The sequence below is a fragment of the Miscanthus floridulus genome, chromosome 17 (assembly GCF_019320115.1).
Source record: "Miscanthus floridulus cultivar M001 chromosome 17, ASM1932011v1, whole genome shotgun sequence".
Classification (NCBI taxonomy): Eukaryota; Viridiplantae; Streptophyta; class Magnoliopsida; order Poales; family Poaceae; genus Miscanthus; species Miscanthus floridulus.
This window is the reverse complement of record NC_089596.1, coordinates 69,670,965-69,698,116: the sequence shown is the minus strand read 5'-3', so window position 1 is coordinate 69,698,116 and position 27,152 is coordinate 69,670,965. Positions and strand designations below refer to the sequence as shown.

Genomic DNA, 27,152 nt, shown 5'->3' with positions numbered 1-27,152 from the left:
TGGCTGATGCAGCTGAATGTCTGGAGGAAGCACACACTCGGCTTGCACCCATACCAAGCTTCGAACGTGTCACGCCCTTCAGGGCCTTTGTGGGCGCGCGGTTGAGGATGAACACTACCATGGTCACCGCGTCACCCAGAACCTTGCCGGCATGCTCTTGGCCTTCATCATGGATCAAACCATGCCGACCACCGTCTAGTTCCGCTGCTTTACCACACCATTCTGCTAGGGTGACTATGGTGTGATGTGGTGTCACACCACACCCTGATCCACGTAGTACGCAGCGAACTCCACCGAAGTGAATTCGCTACGATCAGTCCGTAGCACGCGTAGCTTTTTGCCGCTCTCCGCCTCCGTGCGCGCCTTGTACTTCTTGATCGCCTTCGCCGCATCATCCTTGCTCGTCAGGAGTTGAAGCCACATATAGAGACTGCAATCATCCACGAGCAGGAGGAAGTACCGCCAACCACCGTTTATGGCTGGCGTGATTGGCCCGCAAAGATCATCGTGGACGAGCTCGAGAGCGTCTGTCGCGCAATACTTGGCCGGTAGCCTCCTCTACTTCTTAGCCAGGCAGCTGTCACATAGCTCGCCTACGTGCTTGATGTGGGGTAGCCCTCAGACCATCTTCTCTAGCCGACCAAGCGCATCGAAGCTGAGATGGCCGAACCGGGCATGCCATAGCCATGGCTCCTCCGTGTGCCGTGCTGCCAGGCACACCGGCTGCTCCACCTTCAAGTCGAGTAGGTACAGCCAATTTTGGGACCTCTTCACCTTGGCAAGAAGCCGCTGCTCCCGGTCCCTAACCCCGAGGACGCCATCCTTGATCAGTACCTTGCTGCTGCGCTCATCTAGCTGACAAATGTTGATGATGCTTGATCGCAGCTGTGGGATGAAATATACATCCGTCAGCACGCGGTGCTCGCTGTTCTAGCACCTGAAGATGATGGTGTCGCGCCCTCGGATCGCCACCCTTGAGCCGTCACCAAACTTCACCGTGCCGATCACGTTGCCATCGAACTCAGAGAAGGCTTTCTTAGAGCCTGTCATGTGGTTGCTAGCGCCGAAGTCCAAGTACCACCGCTACTCCTGCTCGCTGCCCACACGTTCGAGGTGGACTTGGGGCGCGATTCATCAAGGTTGACAGCCTTTAGAGCCTTGCCATGCCCTTCCACCGCCATCACCTCTCCCTTCTCCTTTGCCTCAACGTCATGCAGTGCACAGAACGTCGCCATCAAGAGAGTGGCCTCATCATCCTCATCAGCCTGCGCTAAATGAGCATGAGCCTTCTTCTCCTACTTGCAATTTCAGCAATCATTTGCCCAATGGCCCGTCTTCCAGTAGCACCGACAGGCATTGAGGTCGATATTCTTCTTCTTCTCCGAAGAAGCCTTGCCACGGTGCTTGCCATCGCCACCGCGGCTAGAGGAGGCTTTCCTGGATTTCTTCATCCGGGTAGCCCACTTCTCCTCTATCAGCAGCAGCTTGTCGTTGTTCGTTGTTGCTGTAGCCTACTCCATGTGCTCATCCACCACCCGCAGATGGCCTGCTACATCCTCAATGGTGAGAGTGGACAAGTCCAGCATCGTCTCTATGGAGAGAGCGATCTGGATGTACTTCACCGACGCGGAGTGGAGGTACTTGGAGACCGCCTCTTCTTCGTCGATGGTGACGCCATGGCTCCACAGCTTGCTGATGAGCGACTGCAGGTGGAGGGAGAAGTCCTCCACCGACTCACCATCCTTAAACTTGAGGTTGACGTACTCCTGCTTTCAGCTGGGCTGTCGCCTTCTTTTTTGCGGTTGGATTCGACGCGCATCGCTGTAATAGCCTCCCACACCTCCTTAGAAGAGTTCTTCGCCCCAACGGCTCCCTATACTCCGCTGGCATAGCAGCAATGATAGCCTCCAATGCTGATATGTCGTCTTCTTCGTTGTCGGTGCCCTTGTCAATGGCATTCCATAATCGTCGGGCTATGAGCTTGACCTTCATGATCACCGCCCACTCGCTATAGTTGGTGTGAGTCAACGTCGGCCAACTAGTGCCGCTGACCCCCCGCATCGTGCGCACGACGACCTCCTATCGTGGCTGGGCAGCCACAGCAGCGCCGCTGCTGTCGCCTATCTCTAAACTATTCGTCATCGCCAGCGGTTAGTCCAGTGACGGCGCTTGTACAGCTCTGATACCACTTGTTGGTCCCGAGGTGAGCCGACCGCTCACCGGCGTTCTCGCTCACTATGCCTAGAGGTAGAAGAAGGAAGGGAGAACAGAACGCGCACACACACAGCATAAGCACCAGCATTTGCCGGAGATCTATAGAGAAGATGACAAAACTAAACTCTCTCACTTCATTGAGTTGTAGTGTGAAGCTATATATACAACTCTACATATCTAATTCTAGTACACAGACATGCACAGGCTGTCATGCTACTATAGTGACTAGATGTGACAGCAGGGCTGACTTTGGCACCTGCCCCTGATGTGACTAAGTGCGGTAGGGGAGCCTTTCGATGCCTGCCCCTGTCGTTGCTACATTGCAGCAACAGAGGAGCCATTTCGATGCCTGCCTCTGCCGCGCATACAGAGGAAGAGCAGTAGATTAGTATACAAAATAGGGGTTAGTGGAGGTAACATAAGGGCGGTATAGTTTTTAAGTGGTCATGTGAGACTTTTTTTTAGATGAAGTAAGCTTTATTTGAAATGTCATGTCAGACTGTAACATACACGTTGGCGTAATACAAATTCTTGCTAAGAAAATATACATTCCTGTTACACTATTAACTGGTTTTGCTAATTTTCATCTTCCTGGAGAAACTTTCTTGATATAAACAGTCTCACGTATGTATCACGCCTGTAGTAGACTAACATTGAGCTTAATCCGTTCAGGTATCTGGAGATTGGCATCGTCGCAGGTGTTCCCATTTCCATCAACGGACAGTCCCTCTTGCCCGCCTCCCTCCTCACGGAGCTCAACGAAACTGGCGGGAAGCACGGCATCGGGCGCATCGACATGGTGGAGAACCGTCTCGTCGGCATGAAGTCCCGCGGCGTCTACGAGACCCCCGGCGGCACCATCATGGCCGCGGCGGTGCGCGAGCTGGAGGCCCTGACGCTGGACAGGGAAACCACGCAGCGGAAGGACATGGTGGCGCTCAAGTACGCCGAGCTGGTGTACGTCGGCCGCTGGTTCGACCCGCTCCGGCAGTGCTTGGACGCCTTCGTGGAGAAGATCGCCGCGACCACCACAGCTCGGTGACCCTGAAGCTGTACAGGGGCTCGGTGAGCGTTACAGTGAGGACATTTCATCGTTTGAGAACGGGGAGATCTGCAACCAGGCTAACGCCGAGGGGTTCATCCGGCTCTATGATCTCTAGGCCCCACCCGGGTCCGGGGCGATGCTTAGAAGGGCATCTGATCTGATCTCTCTTCTGATTTCAATGTTGTGTTTGATTTCAGAAATAAACGGCCTGTTCGCTGCTTAGTTTCTAGGCTGGTTTAAGCTGGCTGCTACTGATTTATTGTGAGAGAAAAACATTGTTGGCTGACTGGTTTGGACTAGCTGAAACCAAGGTTTGAGCTGGCTGAAACTAGTGAACAGGACGAAAATCCGTTCTTGGGGAATTGCTCAAGAGTGCGAAGTTGGTCCCGGTCCGGATATGGCCGTTAATAAGCTCTGTATAGAGACTGCATCGCCGATCATGGTACGAACTTGCGTGATCTTGGCCCCGATTCTCGTGTCCCCCTCCATAATTAACACTGTTTGATCTTCCGTGGCATTGGGTTCGTAAATGCGAGGCACACTTTGCACTGCTACTTCCATGACGCTGGTAATTGCTCCCATTGAACCGCAGCGCTTACCTACATCCATTCGGAGGGCATTATTACTAGCACTATTGTGCCAGGTCCGTTTCACAGACCTGCGTACTTTTTTATCAAATCACGCATCAATACGTGGCAGGATCGTGTCTCCGTCAAACATGTCAGGATCCTGAAACATACAAGGTGGGTGCTAGACGAACTTTTTGTGCAGACAAGCGCCCGGTTGGTTTGGGCTGATTTGGCTTATAAGTCATGACTGATAGTATTGTTGACTGGTTTGATATGAGAGAAAAATATTATTCGTTGGCTGATAAACTATGGTTTATAAGTCAAATACGATCAAGCGAACAGGCTGAAGATTGGTTTTGCGAGTGGAGAAAGTATTTTGGTGTCATTTAAATGATATCTATATGACTACGTGTATGATTATACGTATAATTGCTTATTATCTATGTCAAGTTGTGCAACTATGTTCATGACATCAAATTGCACTTAAATTTTTTGTATAAAATTTATAACTTTATATGTGTATTTACGGCTATAGTGCAAACAATTTAAATTGTTTAGTCGGTTGTCTAAGGGTCTGTTTGGCAGGGCTCCTCTCCAGCTCCGGCTCTGGCTCTTCCGAAGAAGCCCTGCCAAACGTTTTTCTGTAGGAGCCGTTTTTCGGTAAAAAGCAGAGGAGCTGAAAGCCGTTTTGAAGAAGCCACAGGAGCCTCTCGGCTGGAGCCGTGCCAAACACCACATAAACCATCTTAACGCTAAACGAATGATGGCTGACCGTTTAGCGTCTAGAATAACAATGTAAAGAATCGATCAGTTTTTATAGACCAAATAAAGAGTAAGAGTAACTTGCGTCTAACTGATTAGTTTGTTAGATTGTCAACTTTCTTAATTTTCTAGTAACACATAGTTTAAAAAGAAATGCATACATGTTGTTAATTTCAGTTACTAATTACATTTATCTAAAGGGCATGTATAGATGTTTTATTGATGTGTGTTAAACAGCAGACATACCTGGATATGTATGAGGTCAATCAATCCAGAATACCTTATAATTTATGATTGTAACACCCTCAGTGTTACATTGTACTGTTTTGCTAAAACACTGCATGAGCATCATACTTGTTTGTACATGTGTGTAATTTGGAGTATAAATCAAATACGGCACTTGAAATGTTTATCCAAAACGTGAAACAAATGTAACATTTCATGTCTCTTTACATCGTTAGTATGCTAAGCAAATTGTTATCGGATAAAAATGATGTAGAGCGTTTATGCGAGCTTTAATAAAATTTGTGGTACGTGCTTCGTAGTCGACGATGGTGCAATCGAGAACGAGGATAGCTAGCTAGTATATCTAGTAGGTCGGAATTGGAATTCGACGCGAAACCGTTCGAAGTTTAAGTCGTTTCGCGAAGTTTGTAAAGGGGTCGACGAAGCCATGTTTGGCAAGCTTTGTAGGGAAATCGGCTTAAGAAGTAGCGTGATGTCGTGGCATGGGTCGGTAGCCTTATGTACCCTCTTGCGTCTAAAAGAATTGGTTTGGTGTTTGGACCATTGGTTAGGATTTTGAGACAGCTTTAAAAACCGTGCACGTCACCTATTTCGAACGGTGCTACGCTGGCCGCGGTCACCACTACTGCCTCGGCTGCCTGCCATCGCACGCTAGCGCACTACACGCGGGTCCTGTCAGCTCTGCCTCGCCGTCGCGTCGCGCGGTACCTTGGTCGCGCTACACGCCACCCATCGCCGCGCCCGGCACTGGTCCCGTTGACTCACCGTGGCTGCACTCGTGTGGGACGACCGCCTGCTGCCACCGTCACTTCGACATCGCGTCGCGCTCTGGTAACTTGTCCGGCGCCGTCCGCGGTGACGCAGGCCCGAGCTTCGTCGCCTTGCGGGTCGGCCGTGCGGACAGCCGCCTGGAGAGTACCTCACTGTCCTTGTTGTTCGTGGGCGTTGATACTTGGCGTTGACAGCTCCATGTGTGCCGAGCCAAGCCGTGTCAAAGCCCCTATCTCTGTTGTCGCCATAACCAGCGGGACCTCCTTCCTTCAATTCGCAGTGACCGCAGCACTTTAATCAAATCCGTCGCATCCTTGGCTCCGCTAGGTAGCTGGCCGCGCAACCGTCCCCACCTCGCTGCACAGACCGCCGCACAGAGCTTCAAATTGAAATCACCGCTCCGCCTGCTCCATAAGACTAGGGTGGTCTACGTCGTCCACAAGCCATAGAACCAGAGCTTGCCATTCCAATTCAGTGCACTGCTAGCCTCTCCTCCAGCTGCTTATCGCCTTGCTCACCTCATTCGAAGCTCTACCGTCCCATAGCGTCCTCTCCACGGCCGGCGGAACCATGCCCGAGCAGAGCAGAGCAAGCAGAGCAGCCGGCGGTGCGTTGCTGCTGTTATTAGCTTGTTGACATCAGCATGACATCATCCCTGCGTCACATGTGTTTTAGGGCCATTTTCTTGTAGAAAAATAATTCGGTGAATACACTAAAATACGCAGCCACGCCGCGGCCGCCTGGGCCAGCTTCCCATGCTCGTCGCGCTTGCATCCGCGCCTAGCTGCCTGGACCAGCACGCGCTAGCGCCGCGCCCCGCCGTGGGCCGGCCTGCCATGCGCGTTCGCGTCCGTGCCCGCTGCTGGGCCGCGCCACTCGCGCGCGCCCGCCGCTGCTGGGCCGCATTGCCGCTGCTAGGCCGCGCTGCCGCGCTGGGCCACGCCTACGCGCTCACGTCGCGCTCACCTACCGCTTGCTGGGCCGAGCCCCGTGCGGGTTAGGCCACTCTGGGCATTGAGTTTTTCAAATTTCTAGTAGATTGTAAATGTTTATTCAATATAGTTTTTAGCTGAACTTTGATAAATTATAGTAAATTGTGTAGTTGTCCAAAAATAGTGAAACCAAGTTTGTTAGGTTCTCAAAAATACCATCTATCTGTTAGTGTAGTTAGTTCACAGTTAGCTGTTATGATCATAGGCTCATAAATTCTAATTAGAAAGCTTAGTATTATGTAGATTAATATTTGTAGGAATTCTTATAACAAATCGGTAATAGTTTTAGCTTTGAAAAATTTTACAGTAGGTTCCCTAGGATATTATGTACTTGCTGTAAAATTTTGTAGCCTTAGAACGAGTTGCTAAATAAAATAGTTATTACCCTTGCTTTATCGTATATAGCGTAAATCAGCATTATGAGTAAGAATATCTGTAGTTGCTATAATAATAATGAATGTCATATTTTAAACTTGTTATCAGATAGCTTAGCACCGTGGTCGGTAGCACTAGCTTAGTAGTTAAATCGATGTACTGTTATTTTAAGAGTTGTTGTTGTTATATTTCTAAGCATTGCATCGTTATTTCATGCATGTAGATCACGAGCTGGTAGACTTCGTGCCCGTCGGCGAGCCGGAGTACGACGAGGTAATCAAGAAGTACGAGGAGGAGATCCTCGTGCAGGAGGGAGCCTAGGAGCCTGTTGGTGCTGACCCGGTGCCTGCCCAAGGCAAGCCCTAGAGCATAACCCATATTTTTATGATCACTAAATATATATGTGATGTGCATTTAAGTTACATGCATTTTATGAAAATTACCTGCATAAACATATCGACCCATGAGTCCTACTAGCACAGGTTGAGTAGCTGCTATGTTTAGGATATCGGTAGTGTGAGTAACCTACCGTTACTCGCAAATAGGTAATAAAATGTGAACACTCATGATAAAATGATGGAAAGGAAAATGGTGACCGGGCAGGGATACGAATTGGGTACTGGTGGGTGTAAGGGGTTGTGTCCTACGGCCAACAGGACATGACTTGGTTACACTTTTTCCCTATCCGTGTCGATTAAGGATTGGTCGTTGCATATGGCTCTAGGCAAGTCACGGATTTATTATCCCAAGCGCATACTTGGGTATGGGCGTAGGAAAGACTTGTTGCTCTCTTGTCGTGAATTCGGCTCTTTTCTGGACTGACTGATGGGAAGAGGAGATGGTGGAGGTCCATGCACCACACTAAGTCCGGGACTCAGGATGTGGGGGCTTGGAGTCCAAGTTTGGATGGGGACCTAGACACCTGGGACAGAAGAGTGATGGGTTAGTCCTGCTTGTGCCTAGGGTACAAGCGGGGGCATGTGTTTTCGGGGCACCTAACTGGGGACATTGATTCGCGAATCGCCGAGAAATCCGGTACGACTTGTCTACGGTTTAGCACCGTAGTAAGAACTTAAAGTTGAAAGGTGAAGAATGAAACTGATTGCTCAACTCTTGCTTAAAAATAGAACAGGTGCTTATATAGACTGGCTAGATGATAACTTAATACGGTTAATAATAAGACATCAATAAGGACTCACTACTAGTGTTGCTTTCTGCTAAAGAAAACCAGCAAACCATAAAGCCTATCATATTTCTTGGAGTCAGGAAATTATTCCCACTAGTCGGATAAGTCTTGCGAGTACATTGTGTACTCAGGGTTTATTTACTCCTGTTGCAGGTGATGCTTGAAGAGTACCTTTGTGTGGAGGATCCTTCTGGTGGGCTCAGACGGAATCCTCGCCCCTGCCGCTAGATGTTATTTTTTTTTAAATTCCGCTATTATCATTCTGCACTCTGGTATTTAGTATTGTAATAATGTACTTTTTAAGAAACTCTAATGTATGAAATGGACTTGTATTGTAACTCATTCTCATTATTGGATCCTTGGAAAAAATGTGGATCTTTCGGGTTCTCCCTCGGGGTGTGCCCGACGGACACCGCTCGCTGTAACTTGCTTTTGAGGTGCTTAGTGTCTGGTGGAAGACGAGTGCCTCCGTAAGTATGCTATTTCGGGCGGTTCTGTCACGATGATAGAGTTTATACCTTCAACACTTTGTATTTAAGGACCGTTGGAATAGTAGCCATTTTTTGGAAAACATAAATGAATTTAGGTGCCTAGACAGCTTTCTGATCATACTAAAAGTATGCAATTCTAGGTCTCGTCAAAGTCAAACTATCTTAAATTTAACTAAGTCTATAGAAAATATTTTCAACGTGTATTACTCAAATAGCTAAATCATAAAAATATTATTTATGATGAATCTAATGATACTTATTTAGTATGATAAATATTAGAATCTTTTATATAAACTTACAAACATGGTCGTTTGTTATAAAGACATACAATTTATTGATAATAAGCAGGCTATTTTTGTTGGATTTAACCGAGCTTGACCCAACCTTGAATAAATCAAATAAATTGCAAGTCACATAATAAAAACTAGTGCAATAAAAGATTAATTCAGTATGAAAAATGACAGGAGATTGATTCATCTTAAATATGTGACTATTATATGTACCTGTTGTTAGTTCAAGAAAATGTGGAAGGCGAACTGCACGCAAACACGAGTCGTGGTCATACCACAACATGAGTCTATGTTTGCCATGGTTTACATACTCTAAACTCAGACAATGAATCTATGTTTGTCATTTATAAAGCGAGAAGTGTGAGAATAAGAAACGAAAGGTGGAAAAGAAATGATAAACACACAAAAAGAGAGTGAAGGACGATAAAAGAAGTTTACCCTTCTAAATGTTATACAGATATAGATTTAGTCATATATCAAATCGTTTGACTTATCGCAATAGCACTAGTCTAATTTCTAAACGTACGGAGGAAGAGTAACGAGCAGCAATATTGCAACCACTAAATAGTTGCAAGTACGACCACCACCATCAGTGATGTAGTAGTGGTTGAAGTTGACATTTATGGAGATGCAGAGGTTTTTATCCGAGCCTGTGGCCCGAGATCTGACGGTGTAGATCGCACGGCCATGAGTAATACATTGTCACATCTCAGATTCTACGAGCTGTTGTGGATCTCTATTATGTCGCCCTGGCACCGTACCATATTTATGAACCGCGTCACCCGTGCTTCTTTTCAGTTCTGGGACGATCCGTTTGGCTGCCTGGTGCCTGCTACGGCTTATGAACCGTATTATTTTAACGAACGAACAGTATTTTTCTCTCGTAATAAATAAGTGAACAGAGCTTTTCAGCAAAGCAAACAGGGTCTATATATGGATCACCACAGTCGTACATCAATCCTTACTATGGCCGCCGTACTGTTGCAGTGCTGCACTACATTATTAGAGTAACTTTTGTGACTTGGAACGGGTATGGCGACCAAACCAAAAAACAATCGCCACCCATATTTAGTTTAACCGTATCATACATAGTCTTTGAAACCAAAACCGTCTCCAGATTGATTACTACTTGCATATCCAGTTCGCTAACCCTGACTGAAGATGTAAAGAAGAGTGCCTCTGAAGCCTCCAAAAGTTGCTGGATCATGAAAGGATGGGTTTAAGCAGTTGTTTAAAGGCAAGTTGGGAGTGGTTGATGCTATCAGGCCAGTACAGTATGTGCTGATCCTTTGTTAATGCCAGAGTGGGAGGAGGTTGACACCTAAACCTTGGCCTCCAGAGACCGGTGATACCGTGTGTGTTGCTTTGGTTCAACAAAAGTCATACACCTTCCATCCAGGTATCTTTCTTGTCTAGTAGTCTACTAGGATAAGGATAGGAGTGTCCTCTACAAGCAAGCTCCAGCCTCAGTCACTCCATAGGGTGGTGGGTCAATGGCTGGTGGGCCCAAACGTCCATCCATTGACCCCACGGAGACAACACAACCATGAGAGATAGATACTGTGCGCTTTGTTTGTGATTAGGATATCTGGATCTGTGGTAGGAGTTGACGTTGCATTCCGGCGGTTGAGCCTCAATTATGGTCCTAGATTCTTCCTAGTACCAAGTTTGGCGTGTACTTGTGTTCACCAGCTTCGTGTCATCATGGAGCAAACGTCCTGGTTTTTTTTCCCCCGAGCATCTTGATGCTAACTGCTAGCTAGCTGCTCCTCTTTGGAAGCACGGCCGGGAAGGTAATGGGAATGAAGCAGAACAACCAACTCAGACTGATATGCTAGTATTTCGGATCCTTTCCTTTGATCCTATCTCTGAATTGTTGGGAACATTACTGTTGTATAAGAGTTTGCAAGCATTATCAACTCACACAGAAAAAGGTAGGAGCACTCTCTGTGCTAGCTTGGTTGGCAATGAGCCTATCAAAACGACAGAAGCCGCTTGCCACCAGCAACGTCTTGTTCTCGAACGAGACGACAGTTAGCAGGCAAATGCAGGTTAACACGTGTGTTACTGTTAGCGATCGTTCAGGCACCATCCTTTTCGCCATTGGATCTTGACCGATGGGGTCGGATCGGAGAGCCGGTTTGCTGGAACGAAGCCTGCGGGGAGATGAATCATGGCTGCCTACCTTTTGTGCACCCATCGGTAGTTCGGCATGATCGATGTCGCCGAGCGCAGACCGCCTCCAGAGCAAACGCTGGCGAGCAATGCGACTCCAGAGTCCAGACCCAGGGGACACAATGATGCGCCGAGTAAGATCATGACCGCCAATTCTCTTCTGTGCTGCAGCGTAAAGTTGCCCTAATAACCACACAACTGAGCCAGCCTATAAAACTCTTATTAGTCGTTTGGTCATCTATAATAGACTGGCTTTTCTAGACCTAAAGGGTTACTGCATGGTCATTTTTCTTGCACAACACATGGGAGCTTTGGAGTGAGCGAAATGCAAGGATTTTCGAGCATCATTACAAATCGCCGACAGCGTTGATTGCAAAGATCAAGGAAGAGGCTCGACTATGGTGTAGTGCGGGAGCCAAGCGATTACGAGAAATTTTGCCTATGGGTTAGGCCATTTGCCTCTTTTGCCTTGAGGGCCTAAATCCCTCGATTGGGCCTATTGTTTTTTTTTGGACTTTTCACTTGTACTTTGACTGTTTTCTTTTCTCTATCAATATATTTGCATGGCATAATCCTGCCACCAATTTTCGAAAGAAAGAAAAAATTCTTGCACAAAAGTACAGCAAGATTAATCTTAATTAATAGCTATTGGCTTGACAGGAACTAGCTTAACTGATGAAGAGTTTCACATGTTCTCGAAATGAATAATTTATGGATCAAGCTCTGGGAGCCTACGGCGATGCAATAGCTACGCTGTACCTGGAATCGTCACATCTTATCGTACGTGACTGTCGGATCGGCTACAGTTTCGATTGCGCCTCCATGCCTGCGTCTGCGTCTGTGTGCCGGGCCATCATCGTTTCTTCACGAGGGTAGCGCATGGAGGAGCATTTCACTTGATTTTTCTGCAGGGCGTGCCGAGAATACCTCATGTCGCATCATGTCGCGCTTCAGAAGCCGGGATGGGAAGGAGATGTACCCGGCCACAGCCTTCACGGAGCTGGCGCGTGCTCCCAATGGTGAAACGCTGCAGCCAGCAGAGCAGTGAGTGAGAGTGACACTGTGCAAAGGAGAAGGCGTAATTTTTGCCAGCAGTAGTGCTGTGATGGCGATAGGCAGTCAAAATAAAAGCTGCAGTATTTGCCAAAGCTATCATACCGTGGCGTCAGTCAGAGGTTAAATAAAAGGGCGCCTCACTGAAACCATGGAAATGATTCATATCCGGGCGAGGTGAAATCATTGTAGGCTTGCCACCCACTCATGCACAACGGGGAATCAATTTCATTTCCATTACGTACTGCTCCCTCCGTCCTAAATTGTAAGTCATTCAAGAATCTTTAAGAGTTAAAGCTTCTCAAGTTTGACCAAAATTATAAAAAAAATTATAAAAATTTATGACATCAAATAGGTATACTATAAAAATATAATTAACAAAGAATCTATTAGTACTTAGTTGATATCATAAATGTTATTATCTTATTATATAAACTTGGTTAAATTTGAAATACTTTGACTCTCCAAAATTCTTGGAATGACTTACAATTTGGAATGGAGGGAGTATGATACAACTTCACTGCACGCATCTCGTCCCTGTCTAATCTAACCTAACGATAGCAGCAAGCCCATGCTCTCGATTTGCAATTGGCACCCCAAGTCAACAAATTCAGTACTTACCTCTTGGAATTACCTCTTGGAATGACTTACAATTTGGAATGGATGGAGTATGATACAACTTCACTGCACGCATCTCCTCCCTGTCTAATCTAACCTAACGATAGCAGCAAGCCCATGCTCTCGATTTGCAATTGGCACCCCAAGTCAACAAATTCAGTACTTACCTCAGATATCTTCAATAACAAAACATCCAATGTTAAGACCTCTGTCATAGTTTTTTTTTCTCATTGACGCTGTCATTTGGTTTTTAGATAGACAAGCACCAGGCCAGGATATATTATATTTAAGGAGTGCAAATGCATCCACTCAAAAATCTAAAAATAGATACTTTTACTAAAATTCCACCATAAACTGTGACATAAGTATATAGAGATACTTGTACTAAAGTGATCATTTATCAGATCTCAAATTACAAGTTTGCTTCAGCCTGGTTGGTTTATCCGGCTCCTTTCCAAACGAGACACAAATAAAGCTACACATTTCATTGATTGAATATTCAAAATTGATTAATGCTTGGACTGCCGAAGTAGCCTATACCTAGTCCGCCATGGTGTTTCCAGCCAGCGTCATGTCCAGAAACTCGATGAGTTCCTCTGCATCGCGAAGGAGATAAAGCTCACACAGGGGGACAATGGGCACAAAGTACTATTCTACCCTTTAAATTTATTTTTAAAATAATTTCTGACTCATATATTTTTTGTTCTGGACCCACGTATTTTAGGTTCCGGCCTACAATGGACTTACACGTCACTCTGAATTTTGAATTCATAATTATATGTGATATATCATCTTTTCACACATCTACGAAAGAGATTTTTCACGATATCTAAACAGTGAAAAACATTTCTTTTTGTGTTAAACCATATTACATTGTAAAGAAAATAAACCACGTCGATTGTCGAGGTAGTAACATGTTTCTATGTGTGTTTGTCGTATACTTATAGGTATACACAACATTATTGTTTCCTATGTTTTCTGTGTCTCAAAAAGAGATTTAACAGCTCATACAATATCTTTGTCAAGACATGCAAATATGAAAATCTCTGCCCTAGTGTTCTTCTAGTTTTGTCATAGTATTGGTACCTCATTGGCACTATGCTTTCGTAAATAGATATATAGACATATAAATAAATCGATCGAGGACTTTATACGTCATTGTGGATTGATAATTATATATGATACTCGCTTTTCGCATTACCTAAATGTGAAAGAGATTTTTTTCATGATACCTAACACATAAAAAACATTTCTCTTTTGCTAAACCATGTTAGGTGTAAAGAAATAAACCATATCACATGTGTTTTATGTGCGCTTGTCATAAATAATGAGAAAGATGGACAAATCTTCAATACGTGTTAAGCATAAAGAAATAAAACATATCTGCAGGCAACGAATATTTGCCATGTTCGCTTGGCTGATAAGCCATGGCTGAAAGTACTGTTAGTTGATTTGTTGTAAGAGAAAAATATTGTTTGTTGGCTGAAAAAGTACGGCTTATAAGCCAAGCGAACAGAGCGATTGCTACTGCAATATGTTTTATGTGCGGTTGTCCTAGACGATGAGAAATATAAATGAATATATACGTCTTATAAGGATGCCGGTGGGTGTTGTTTTTTTGGGTTAGCTAACTAATTAGAGATAAATACTATTCTAGTTTATTTTTTCCCTAACTCAACTTACAACTTAAGTAAAATATCATTCAGTTCATTTGAGTAAGTTTTTGGTTCAGCCCCAATGTCTCAAAGTAATTAGAACTTGCATTCCTTATCTCTCACCGAACTATTAGCTATGCGTATTATGAGTATTGTTTTTCTGTCTAATGAAAGATGTCGTTTCCTACTATATAGATGCGTAAACGCAATGTAAGGCCGATGCGAAAATTTTTGGCTTTTAGCTACTGTAGCACTTTCGTTTGTATTTGGCAAAAATTATCTAATTATGGACTATTTAGGCTTAAAAGATTCGTCTCGCCAATTACGGGCAAACTGTGCAGTTAGTTATTCTTTTTACCTACATTTAATGCTCCATGCATGTGCCGCAAGATTTGATGTGACGGGGAATCTTGAAATTTTTTGGATTTTGGGTCCTAAGTATTGTTTTTCTGTCTAACGGAAAGGTGTCTTTTTTCCTACTATATATGTGTGTGTGTAAACGCAAGATATTTCTATTTCGATGAGGAATTGGTATTTTCTATTTTGTACCTTTTATACATGAAAAATGATATACGAAGAATATGATGCTTTATTGAAAGAAAGAAGTGGCAAAAACCAATGCCGCTGCGTTGCCAACTCCACTGTATCCGGCTATCCGCCCATTATTATCCACAGATGACAGATCACAGGAAGCAGTCTTGAGCTACACTCTTTGTCCATCCTTGACCCATGGGTCGGCCGTGGTCATGGCCATAAGATGTTGAGACCTCAGAGCTCAACCTCCTGCTCTCACCCTCTCCTACCGGCAAGCACAGGCTTTTCTTTCTCTTTCTCGCTCTCCTTTTCCCCTCACGGTGTGTGTGCGCAGCACATATAATCCGTTCTCTCTCCCCCGGTTTCTCTTGTCTTCTTGCGGCGATGGACCAAGAAACCTCACGGGAACCCCACCCCTCGAGGACCCGTCCACAACCGCATTAGTAGTGGGTTCCATTCCATTCGCGATCGCATTGCCCGCCTTTCTTTTGGCCGTCTTGGTTCATTCTTGATTCTTGGACGAGGCGGGATTTGGAGAGCCGAGAGCGGTGCGGCGGCGGCGGCGGCGGCGGCGGATGTTTTCTTGGTAAAGCTCTGTTCTTGATGAGTTGGGTTCTGATCTTGGGAACCGCTAGATTAATTTGTTCTGGTTTGCGTGACTAATTCCTTTCGTCTGGTTGCATTTGTTGATGTTCAGGTCGGAGTAGATTGTTTCCGTCGAGATGGTGGGCGGCGGAGGCCATTCGTCGATGGACCACCCTGACGCCGAAGACCTCGAGCGCGGCGAGCTGCGCCGTGACGCGCCTGAGTTTGCGGACGGCGACGACGGGGACGAGGTAGAAACCCAGTACTTCTCGGACGCGGAGGACCGGTCGTGGGCGTCGCACTCGCGCCAGGACTCCACCGCCTACGAGGACTGCATCTCGCCGTGCGCCTCCGCCCGCGCGAGCTCCGTCGACGTCGACGCCGATGGCGAGGCCGCCAGAGAACACTGCAGGAAGTCGTCATGCGTGTCAGAGGGCTCGCTGGACGGCGTTGACCTGGAGGCCGGACTGAGCGAGATCATCAAGGCCAGTCCTGAGAAGGCCGAACAGAACTGCCGCATTTGCCACCTTGGCCTGGAGAGCACGGCGGCTGAGTCCGGCGGCGGCATCACGCTCGGCTGCTCCTGCAAGGGGGACTTATCCTACGCCCACAAGCAGTGCGCCGACACCTGGTTCAAGATCAGAGGCAACAAGTAAGTCCCACTCCATGGAACTCTTGGCGATTCAGACATTCAGTCCAATTCAATTAGTTCATCTTTCTTCTTCTGAAATTGCCCTCCTACTTTTTAAGTAGAAGATACATAATGCAGACGTAAGACACTAAATGCACGCTAACCAACGCCCGCCTGCCCTGCCGGCCTAGACCCTACGAACGCAACACAGATTTTCAGGGTTTACTGACTGCAGATATAGGTTTTATCTGAAAGGTAATGCATTTGGTGGTGCATGAACACATGGTTAAGGAATCTTAGCAGGTGACGTCGTTCGCTTTAGGTGGCCAAAGGTGAAGGCAGCGAATGGGGAGGAAAAGGCAAAGTAAATGATTAATTAGGCTTGTAGGATTCCCGAATGTTGTTGAAGAGGATAAAGTTAGGATTTGTTCTTTCAGTCTGCTTTCTCGCAGGTTCTGTGCATTATCTGTTTGCTCTTGGAGTGTTCTGTTTTTCCTTTAAGAATTTGTAGAGCTTATGGAGTGTTGTGTTGACCAAGTCTGTTCTTGATAGATTGACGTGGTCTGATTTGAGTACTTGTACTTGTGACATGGGTTTCTGTTCGGTGGCATAGGGGTAGTGTAGTTGTGTCACTTTCCACTACATAAGGTATATGCTTTCATGAAATTGTTGTGGGCAGCAGTCAGCAATCATAAAGTGTTGCACTTAAATCTCATTGATAAGTGTTTCCCTTAAAGGAAGTAGGTGCAGATATTTCTAGAGAAGAGCGGCTTTCATAATGTATTTAGCGCACATTGGAATTCTCTATTGTTCAGTAGATTGATGGTGCTTTATTGAACTTTGTACTGCAGAAGAATACTTTGTTGATTGATAAGTGTTTCCCTTAAAGGAAGTAGGTGCAGATATTTCTAGAGAAGAGCGGCTTTCATAATGTATTTAGCGCACATTGGAATTCTCTATTGTTCAGTAGATTGATGGTGCTTTATTGAACTTTGTACTGCAGAAGAATACTTTGTTGTCTCTACTGCCTGTTCGTTTGGTCGTATTTGGCTTATAAACCATGGCTTCTCAGCCAATGAACAGCATTTTTCCCTCACACCAAACCAGCTAACAGTACTTTCAACCATGGCTTATAAGCCAAACCAGCCCAAACGAACAGGGCGCTAGTTATTGGAAACAAGAACTGCCACCTTAAATCAATATTGGGGCTTAGGAGTCACGAATTGATCACAAGGGTTTTCCCTAGAAATTCAGTTTGTCTGCTAAATTTCTCTCTACATTAGATATCTTAAGACAGGTAGGATGTTCTTTTTTTTGTTATTAGTTCAAACTTGTAACATATACTGGTAGTTTTAGTTTGAATCAGCAATCGCAATTAAGGACAGGAACAGTGTCAACAAAAAGAAGTAAATGGACCTTATGGTAGCTAGCACTTTTTCATTGTCTACATTTGTTTTTATCACACGATGTCAAATACGTAGAGTTCACTGGAATGATTACTATACTAATCCAATATACAGGCAAAGAAATGCAACAGTTGGTCTATAATCAACTTCTATATTGAATCTATATTGAGTCCACTTTGTCAAAAAATTGTGCTCTGATTTGACCACATGCAAATTAGTCAAACATCCAAATAATACATGCACAGATGGCTATGCCTGTTTTGTAGAACATAAAACACTTTTGTCGGTGCATCCATTTGGAGCATAGATCTGTTTCAAAGCAATTCAGCTTAAGCCTTCCTTTCAGAGGAGTACAGATCTTATACTTGTTGCCACATCTGATTGTCTTTTCTTTTTAATCCCTTGCATGATATGAAGCCAAGGTTTGCTACCTTCTTCTCTTTTACTTGCTTAGGGACATCGATTTGTTAGCCTTCTGTTGTGAAAAGGAAAAATAAAATTGAAGTACTGCTATAGTTCTTATATTTTTCTTCGAGAACAAGCTATCTGCACTAATGATTTGTATGCAATTCAATAGTGTATATGAACTAAATTTTTCTCTTGTTCTTTGCTATAGGATCTGTGAGATATGTAGCTCAACTGCATCCAATGTAGTAGTTTTGGGGGATCCAGAGTTCAGTGATCAGTGGAGTGAAACAAACAACGTAGCGCCTGTGCAAGCGCCACAGGCTGAAACCCGGAGGTTCTGGCAAGGGCATCGGTTCCTCAACTTTCTTCTTGCTTGCATGGTGTTCGCCTTTGTCATTTCTTGGCTCTTCCACTTCAATGTCCCTGGCTAAGTTCATCCCGCACATGGCCCTGAATAAAAAGCTCTAAAGCCATTACCCCAAACATGTCGGTAAGATCTAGCAAATCTGAAACAACAGGCTGGGTTGAAGCAAAAGTTTGAAGATGGTACAAGAAAGAGTACATGGTGGCGATGATGATGATAGTGCATTTATTTATGATGAATGACTTTGTGTTGGTAAAGAGAGATAAAGATCAGAGACGATGATCCCGCAAGAAAGGGAGCATGATTGAGCGTTTCTCTGCCAATCTACTAGATCTGTTGCTTCGTGGTTGGTGTTAGTTATCATCGTGTGTGGAGATGAGGGTTGTTAATCTACTAGTCATTTTCTAGCTTTCAAACGGTTTTGGTGTTCTGCGTGTTGATTTGGTGTGATCATGTGAGGATTCCTCTCTGATCGCGCTTTGTTCCAATGCTTCTAATCCTTGTGAATGGTGAGCTGGTTACTGTCATTCGGCTTACCCAGAAACCGGCTTGTCCGGCTTGTTTTTTCAGCTGGAACAGTATTTTTCTCTCACAACAATTCAGCCAGAACCATGTTTTTCAGACGGGGCCAGTCGCTTCTGTGTGCAGTATTGCGTTTTCCGTTGATGCTTGCCGGATGTGCTCCTCCTGAGCTTTTCTGTGCACAGCGGATTAGGACGTCTCCTCTCTCATGTTGTCTTCTTGGTTTGGGGCCTGTTTAGATGCCGAAAAATTTAGCAAAGTGACACTGCAGCAGTTTTGGTTGTTATTTGGCAATTAGTGTCTAATCATACTCTAATTAGGCTTAAAAGATTCGTCTTATGGATTTCGTCTAAACTGTGTAATTAATTTTATTTTTTTATTTATATTTAATATTTCATGTATGCGTCCAAAAATTTGATGCGACAGGGAATCTTGGAAAATTTGGCATTTTGGGAGGGAACTACGGCACCTTGGTTTCTTTCATGGTGGGAAGTGCAGGCAGAGGGTGAGCAGTGACATGATCCTTCCCTTCCTTGAGTGAGCAGTGAGCTCGATCTGCCTCAGAATTCTGGGAGCCTGCAGTTATCAGCGTCGCAGAGAGGCAGAGGAACACAATAAATTGCACGGTCCTAAAAGACCTCTGTTCGGCTGATACATAAGTGGGCTGAAGCTATTTTGTTATGAGAGATGAGGATTGTTAATCTACTAGTAAATTCTAGCTTATAAGTCGGTTAATAAGTTAAGCGAACAGGACGCTGATCTATCTGATTCACGGGATATGTCCCCGCTTGCGGGCCCGATTATAAATGCACGATCGGTTAAAGGCGGCTTGCAAGTGCAATTACGTGCATGTTTCAAAAAAGAAGTGCAATTACGTGCGCATGGACGTGTTTGAATTTCAAGTGTAGTACCATTGAGAGGGGACTACCGTGTGCACTGTAGCGCAATGTGTTTTTCTTCAGAGCTGCAGGGATTCGGATCCTATCTAGTAGTACAGCGGTACGTGCGTACAGCTCGCGAGGATCATGCCTTCCTAGTTCCTACTCCGTGTGGTTACTGGAAAAGTTCACAAATCACAACGACATCGTAACACTTGCGGGTGCGCTTGAAGTACCTGCAAACTCTACTCCTCCTTCACTTAACCGCGCTTCATCAGAGGATTAGCTTTCTATAGTTTCCGTGGTTTTCTGTTTGATGATTTCCCCAACGAAAAGGTGGTCCTGACGCTTTTGGAAGGATGATGAAGACATCCACATGAGCGCACCCATATGGCCATATCAAGTTTGAGGGTGCTATTTTTCTGTCTTGGCACAGAGAACATATGCTGAGGCGCTTTTCTGGTCCCATTTAAAGAAAAACACAAAAAAAAAGTGCTTGAATAATACATATGAATGGAATAGATGATGCAAGTTGTTCATGTAAAAATTTACCATGATATGATTTTTCTTTGAATTATAGTCATAATATAATTGGGTCAGTTGCACCTCGATCCATAACCCGCACAATTGTGTCCTGATTTTCTTTTTTTTTTTCCATCCTCAAATTTTGAACGATGAAACTTTGCATCATTTATCTGTACTCTTTAGTAGAGCCTGGTGGAACATCTGGTGGCGCTTTCTTGTAGCCCTTTTCTAATAGTTGGATGCTCACCCATGACCTGTATACATGTGTGTTCCGCTGCTTATTTTGAGCTCTCTCCGACCCCAAACACATACACACATAATGGAAGGCTTTGTGAAGGGTTTGAGGACAATTCAAGTCAAGAGGAGTGCATCTTTTTGCTCTTGGATTAGAGTTTGATCGAGTGAAGGTTGGAGACTTGGTACTCGTGGAGTTTGTTAGCTCCTAAACGTCTCGGTGGAGGACTACGTGACCTAGGTGTAGTTTTTGTTGGGAGGCTCCTAATTGTGTGCTTGGTTTGAGACTGCCGGTTCAAAGTGGAGAATTGGTACTCTTAATGGATCTTGAGCCTTGGTGACAAAGCTAGCGCTTCACAGGTTAAACTTAAGTTTGGGACGAGCCTGGGGAGGAGACTACGCATAAGGAGGAGTTGAGCAGCAACGACGTCTGGCCATGGGGACGAAGAGAAAGATATGATATAGGTTAACAGGTGGGGTCACCATGTCACCATATGTGTCTTTTTCAGAAGTATTTTTCAGCGGATAAACAATATTTTTCTCTCACAAAAAATCAGCATCAGCCAAATTTCAGCTAAACGAACATGGCCATAAACGGTTTCGTCACTTTTCAACTAAAAAAGAAATAGAATAATCCCATCACCAAAATTAGGATAGGAGCATTCAATCATATTTCAAAAAGTACCTAAGAGCAACTCAATCCAATGCAAATCCCGAACCTAAGCCCAATCCGGAGTCCTAGCCTCACTGGAGAAGTCCATGCAGTCCTTGCGTTGTGACTCAAATGAAATGCTCAACAATTATAAACAAAATATGAAAGGCTCAACCGAGCTTTAGTCTCTCTCTCTCTCTCTCTCTCTCTCTCTCTCTCTCTCTTGGTCTGTGGACTCATGGTCCTATGCTGGTCCCATGCAACGACTTGAATGCAGCACTACTTCACTCACGGTAATATCTGCCAACGAGGTTAATCGTCGCCTGAACAGTTGGGTTGCAGCACAGCCGTACCGGACACAGATTCAATGCTGCCCAGGACGCGTCACAGCCAAAATCATCTGAATCTTGATGCTCCCATTAGTTCATTCGAGGAAACAGGTAGTCGCGCTGCCGCACTCGATGGCGCTCGAGGCACGTCTTTCGCAGCTCCCACAGACCACGCACAACGGCACAAGCGACTCCCACAACTCACCACATGCGCCGCTCGACGCCTGCTCGCGGTCCCAGCTCCGCCGTATACGCGACGCAACAGAACGCACGCGCAGGGCTTCCCGCGCTGTCGCTTCGCCTAACGTGCCGTCTCGTGGACTGCTCAGACCTTATTCAGCGCCGCATGAAACAAAGTATGAGTGCGTTGGCACGAAGGAACACCAACCTGCACACTTCAGGCTCCAGCCATCGACTAAGCATCATCACTCATCGGAGGGCAGAGGTGCAAGGCCGCGGCGAATGCACGCATGTTTTTAGCGGATCAATATGTACAACAAGATCATTTTTTTCCCCTGTGCCATCCTGAGAAATGTCATTGCAATGAAGTATGATGCAAAACTGTACCGAGAAACGCCACGAGATTCTTCTGATTCTTGCGCAACGCAACGCAACGGCAGGTTCATGAAGATGCATGTGAATGCTGCGGCTGGATTGCTGGAATCTCGGACGGCTTCGGGACAACACACCGGGCAGTTTTTCTCGGCCCCCGCGAGGATTCTCCTCCGAGCGCCAAGGACAAAGCTCCCGGCGAAAAGCAGATGCCGCCGGCCCCTTACGTGCCGTTGGCAGTGGCCTCGGAGAGCGCGTGATTGATGTCTTCGTCGTGCCTCCCGTTCATCTGTGCCCGCTGTCGCTGAAAGCCAGGAAAAGGCATGTTAGGTTAAGTACAGCATTGTGGGCCACGATAGGACGTAGCACAACACATACAGGCAGCAATGCCTACATGGAAGAGATTCACGAGAGGTTTGGAAGTAATTAGACTAATAGATAGATCCTTGAAAAAGGGTTATTAGTGATCAAACAAAGTTCAACAATTAGCAGTCTAATGCAGTTGTGACAGAGATGGCTATGAAGATCCAGATAGGATGAGTAGGGTTGCCTGGTAAAGAGTTGTTAGTATACATTACCCGATCAGTAGGATCCACATGGTTCCCGTTCAGTAACGTGTGGAACTCATCCTTCAGTTTACTGTCTTTCTCCTCCTGCCTGCCCAATTTTTCTTTGGAGCTTAATGGAAGCAAAGGTAGCCCGCTCGTCCGATCCGGCATTTCTGCAGAAATGTCAGCAAGCCCTGTTAAAAAAGTATACCTACCAAGGTGCGCATAAATCATAAGTCCTAATATGACATAAACCAGAACCTGGCAGCTTGTTGTCAACAAAGAATACTACTAAGTTAACGGTATACCTGCATTATGAAAAAACAGTTTAACAGCATAGCAGTACTCAAAGAACAGAGAAGTGAGACAGAAGTTAGCATACCACGCAACAACAACATCAACGGAGTAGTGCTTGCGAGAAGCAATTATAAGGAGACTCTGAATTATAGCCATGAACCAAGCAAGGAACTTAATAAACCTGAATACAATATACACAGTTCAGCTTCATTTCAGGAATAACCACAGGAGACAGTAAGAACTTGATAGGGTTCAAACAAAAAGATAGGTGTAAAACATAATTACCTTTTCAAACCATATTTATGGTAAGTTCGAACGAAAACCAGGGTGAAAATCATGTGAGATGAAAATATCAAATCACCACACCCAAAAAGTACTCCACGAGGAACTGCAAAGGGCGATTCAAATTGCTGGTTGATCAGATAGAATTCGATACAGAATCTGCTGACCAACAAAAGAGACTTACAGTTAATCAGGAGTACTTCAAGTACACTATTGGGTGGTGGAAGAGTTGCCAGTTTTGAGCCCTACAGAGACAATGTTATATAACTTCATATACGACAGTGTGGTATGTGTTCACAAGCTGCAATCCAGAACAGAGCATAATATCAAACGAAAAGGTTACCTCACGACAATGATAATTTGGACCTGGGAGCTGGGTCGAATAGAATGTAATAATCCTTAAAAATTGTGAAGCCTGGATAAAAAGAATATGAAATACAGTAAGTACTTCAGGGCAAACATATGAAACATATAGATGAAAACTAGGAACACTATACTTATACTTACAACTAAAAAAGCAAGCACCCTGCGCCAGATTAGCACAGTATAGAAACGTTTGCTGTGATAAATAAAAGGATGGAAAGTCCACTGCACATAAAGATAATCACGTTGTAAGATCAAGCTTGATAAGGTATAGATGGTTCAAGTCACAGAGAATGCCGAAAAGAAAGGAAGAATTATAGATGTCGTGATCAAAAGAATGTCAAACAGAATGATACTATGAACAACAGTTAGTTAATGTTTTCAGCAAACATTTTTATGATATATTCTTGAGTTTTACTGGTATTATTAAAGATGTTAAACTCAAGAAATGGCAACCAAATAAAAAAGAAATTTCAATGTGATAAGTTGACTTTGATCCATTACCCAAAAGACCGAATTACCAGATATACACTGGAGGACCACACTAATGGAATACAATCAGGTTTCATTTAAAGCAATCATGACAACAATCAACTGTGTAATCCTTATGTAAAACAAGATTAATCTCAGTGCTAACTTTTAGCCCATACAACATGCCACCAGTGTTTGGCTTTTCAGTTCATATTTAGTTTGAACCATTACCTTAACAGGTGAGAAAGAACAAACACACGAGAACAGCAAGAGTAAAAGACTAACAGGAGCAATCAAGTAGAAAAACAGCAAGAGTTACCTACCAACACAAAGGAGATGAAGATGGAAGAAAATATACTCTCACTAAGATAACCTTTGTCTTGCCCGAGCTCCTAATAAAAAGATTCAATAGTGCCAAACTGGTTAGTGAGTTTCTACTAACTACACTCTAACCGATAGAAAAAGAAATGAAGCAATTCACTTACTGGAAGGGCCATAAATCCCAAGTCCTGGAGCAGTGGTCCAGGTCGATGCAAATAATGCACTCCTCGAGCAGCCAATCCATGAATATACTATTTATAGGCAAAATCATTGTATATGAATCTCCACAGTAATCCATTAATCAACTGAGAAACATAGCTGAATAAGTAATCCTAGATAGCTAAATACACACAAACAAAAAGTGAAGAATAGAAAACTTTCATCATCATATCAGGAAAAGACAAACTGCAGAGTTTTAGGTTAAAATAATTAACAATAAAAATGCATTATTTGCTCACGAAGTAAAGTAATAATCACCCTGTGTTTATAACCATGCTAGTCATTTGGGCTTTGATTGTCGGTTGTGAAACAGCAGAAGTCAAGAACAACATCGCTTGGTGAGATTTGGCAAACGTTATTTTCAGTAATGTGTAAAACAGCAGCTATCAAATCCTTGGATCATCGATAACCAATGTTAAGCTGGCAACAAAAATTGGGGTGCCAAGAGATACACAATGCTTAATCAGGGTCATAGAAGGTAGTGATAGATTATCATATACTTAATTACTTATGCAGTTTGTTGATACAGAAGTACAACATCACTAGACTGAAGGCGAGTTTGACTAATGCATTCCAATAATAGATTAAGGCCAAGGATATATTCGCAATACATAGAGCAAGACTATTTTTTTTCATTCGAAACTTGATGGCTTCTGAGGCAAAAGGAAAATCTAAATTAGTGCTGGTGTGCTACAATAAAACAAACACATGTCGGCAAAAAGAGCACAAAAGTTAATATTGGCAAATAATTACAAAACGGACAGATTTAACATGTCCACAAAAGGAAGACAAGTGCAGATACACCAATGCAGGGAAAGTATAGGTGTGATTCCATTGTGACAATTTGGCTCCACAACACAATATAGTGCCCAACAAAGACTTGAATAAAGTGCTTAACCACTCAATTTTTAGCCATACCATTTTCTGGTATATTAACATGCATATATATATGCTACTAATACCTTGGAAGCCCACAAGATTTTTAGCAATCAAATAGATCAACTAGAAAGGCAAAATGTTTCAAGATATCTTTCCTTCAGGGGAAAATGTGTATACTGATACGGAGCAATATTGACATCAAATTTCCTCTCTTGTAGTCCCTATATGAAAACAACCTTACAGAATGCAGCCCAATCTAAGAATAGAAATCACACGAACAATCCTTAACAATATAGCACAATGGTTCAAGCAGACACGATCATGCCAACAAAAAAATGAACACTCCCGATATGGAAAAAAATATCCTCAAATTAAGAAGCAAAAAATAGCAACAATTATATATACTATAATGCATGAGAAGTTACTAGATGGGGGAACCTGTTATGTTAAGTAGTATATTAATAAGGCCTAATAATTCAGAACTCCAGACAGTACAAACGAATAATAACAACAGAGCACGCACGAAATTAATAATTCCACCAGCGACCAGAATCTAGGGCAAAATAAACTTGCGCAGCAGCTCACCTGAAAAACCAGACCGGTGAGTAGGAGCCCCCACTTGTCGCGCAGGAGCTGCAGCTCCACCGATACCTCTGTGGTCACCTTCCTCCATACCTACATACACAGCCCAAAAAAAGACCCCCATAAATCCCCACAGCTCGCTCGATCAACGAAAACCATGCACCAACAAGCGGTACTAGCAAAGCCGCCTCCGGAATCGAATCGAGGGCGAAGACGACCTTGGTAGTCTCCCGCGCTATGTACATCGTCAAGTCCGCGGCAGCAGCACGAGCAACAACCACCACCCCTCCTCCCACGCCGGCACCCGCAGGGCGCAACAGCTTCTACTGGGCGGAGACGCGATCACGTCCATGCTCCGACCCGCACATCACGCCTCAGCCTCGCGCCGCCGCACCGGCCGGCGCCGGATCGGTACCCTGCCTGCCCGAAGCGGGGAACGGCTCGAATCGACGAGGCGGTGCGGAAGAAGGCACGCCAATTTTGGCCCCGCTCCTCGGCGCGGCGGGGCAAGGGGAAGGAAGCGGCCAAGGCAGTTGGCTCCTCAGGAAGGAGGCGTCTCGAAGGCGTCACGAGCGGCGGCGAGTGCCTCCTTGGGAGCAAGCGGACCGGCGGCTGCGGCTGGCGGTTTGTAGACAAGTTGAAGGTGGGGAGGGGGGGCTGGAGAGATCGAGAGAAACGAGGAGGGGAGGGCGGGTTGGGGAAGCGGTGAGTGAGGCGAGGGGGTTTATGCAAAAACGCGAGGGTTGTGATGAAGATCGTGGGAAGTCCAAACTGCTCCCTTTTGGCATATGTGTGTGTGCTTGAGTTTTTCTAGCTAGGCAGCCATGTGGCCGAGGCCCCAAAGCTCCTCCGTTACAAATGAGGCCCCGTTTACATCCAAAATTTTTTGGATTTTGGCAACCGTAGCACTTTTCGTTTGTATTTAGCAATTAGTGTCTAATTATGGACTAATTAGGTTCAAAAGTTTCGTCTCGCGATTTCTCACCCAACTGTACAATTAGTTTTTTTTCGTCTATATTTAGTACTCCATGCATGTGTCGCAAGATTCGATGTGATGAGTACTGCGTAAAAAAATTTGGCAACTAAACAGGCCCTGAGTTACGAGGAATATTCTTGTGTCCTAGGAAC

At 44.8% G+C, this 27,152-nt stretch overlaps 2 protein-coding genes and 1 pseudogene across 3 annotated transcripts; 2 read left to right on the top strand and 1 right to left on the bottom strand.

Annotated features, from left to right (window-relative positions):
• Positions 1–3,403, top strand: part of LOC136515761 (argininosuccinate synthase, chloroplastic-like) — a 94,935-nt pseudogene extending 91,532 nt beyond the window's left edge.
• Positions 3,404–15,179: 11,776 nt separating this feature from the next.
• LOC136518023 (uncharacterized) lies at positions 15,180–18,952 on the top strand. Its single transcript, XM_066511672.1, has 3 exons — positions 15,180–15,562; positions 15,674–16,213; positions 18,215–18,952. The coding sequence occupies exons 2-3, from the start codon at positions 15,699–15,701 to the stop codon at positions 18,435–18,437; spliced, it is 738 nt and encodes a 245-aa protein (XP_066367769.1). The 5' UTR covers positions 15,180–15,562; positions 15,674–15,698; the 3' UTR covers positions 18,438–18,952.
• A 2,177-nt stretch (positions 18,953–21,129) lies between these two features.
• LOC136516721 (phosphatidylinositol:ceramide inositolphosphotransferase-like) lies at positions 21,130–26,700 on the bottom strand. 2 transcript variants are annotated; one of them, XM_066510199.1, is made up of 12 exons: positions 26,243–26,700; positions 26,028–26,117; positions 24,509–24,595; positions 24,347–24,415; positions 23,697–23,777; positions 23,533–23,604; positions 23,374–23,434; positions 23,193–23,295; positions 22,993–23,088; positions 22,872–22,918; positions 22,641–22,783; positions 21,130–22,366 (listed from the first exon to the last, which is right to left on the bottom strand). In XM_066510199.1, exons 1-12 carry the CDS (start codon positions 26,267–26,269, stop codon positions 22,286–22,288), a joined length of 957 nt encoding a protein of 318 aa, XP_066366296.1. In that variant the 5' UTR covers positions 26,270–26,700; the 3' UTR covers positions 21,130–22,285. The 2 variants fall into 2 exon arrangements, with proteins under 2 accessions (XP_066366296.1, XP_066366297.1); XM_066510200.1 differs by lacking the exon at positions 26,243–26,700 and having other exon boundaries at positions 24,509–24,649; positions 26,028–26,105.
• Positions 26,701–27,152: the final 452 nt, after the last annotated feature.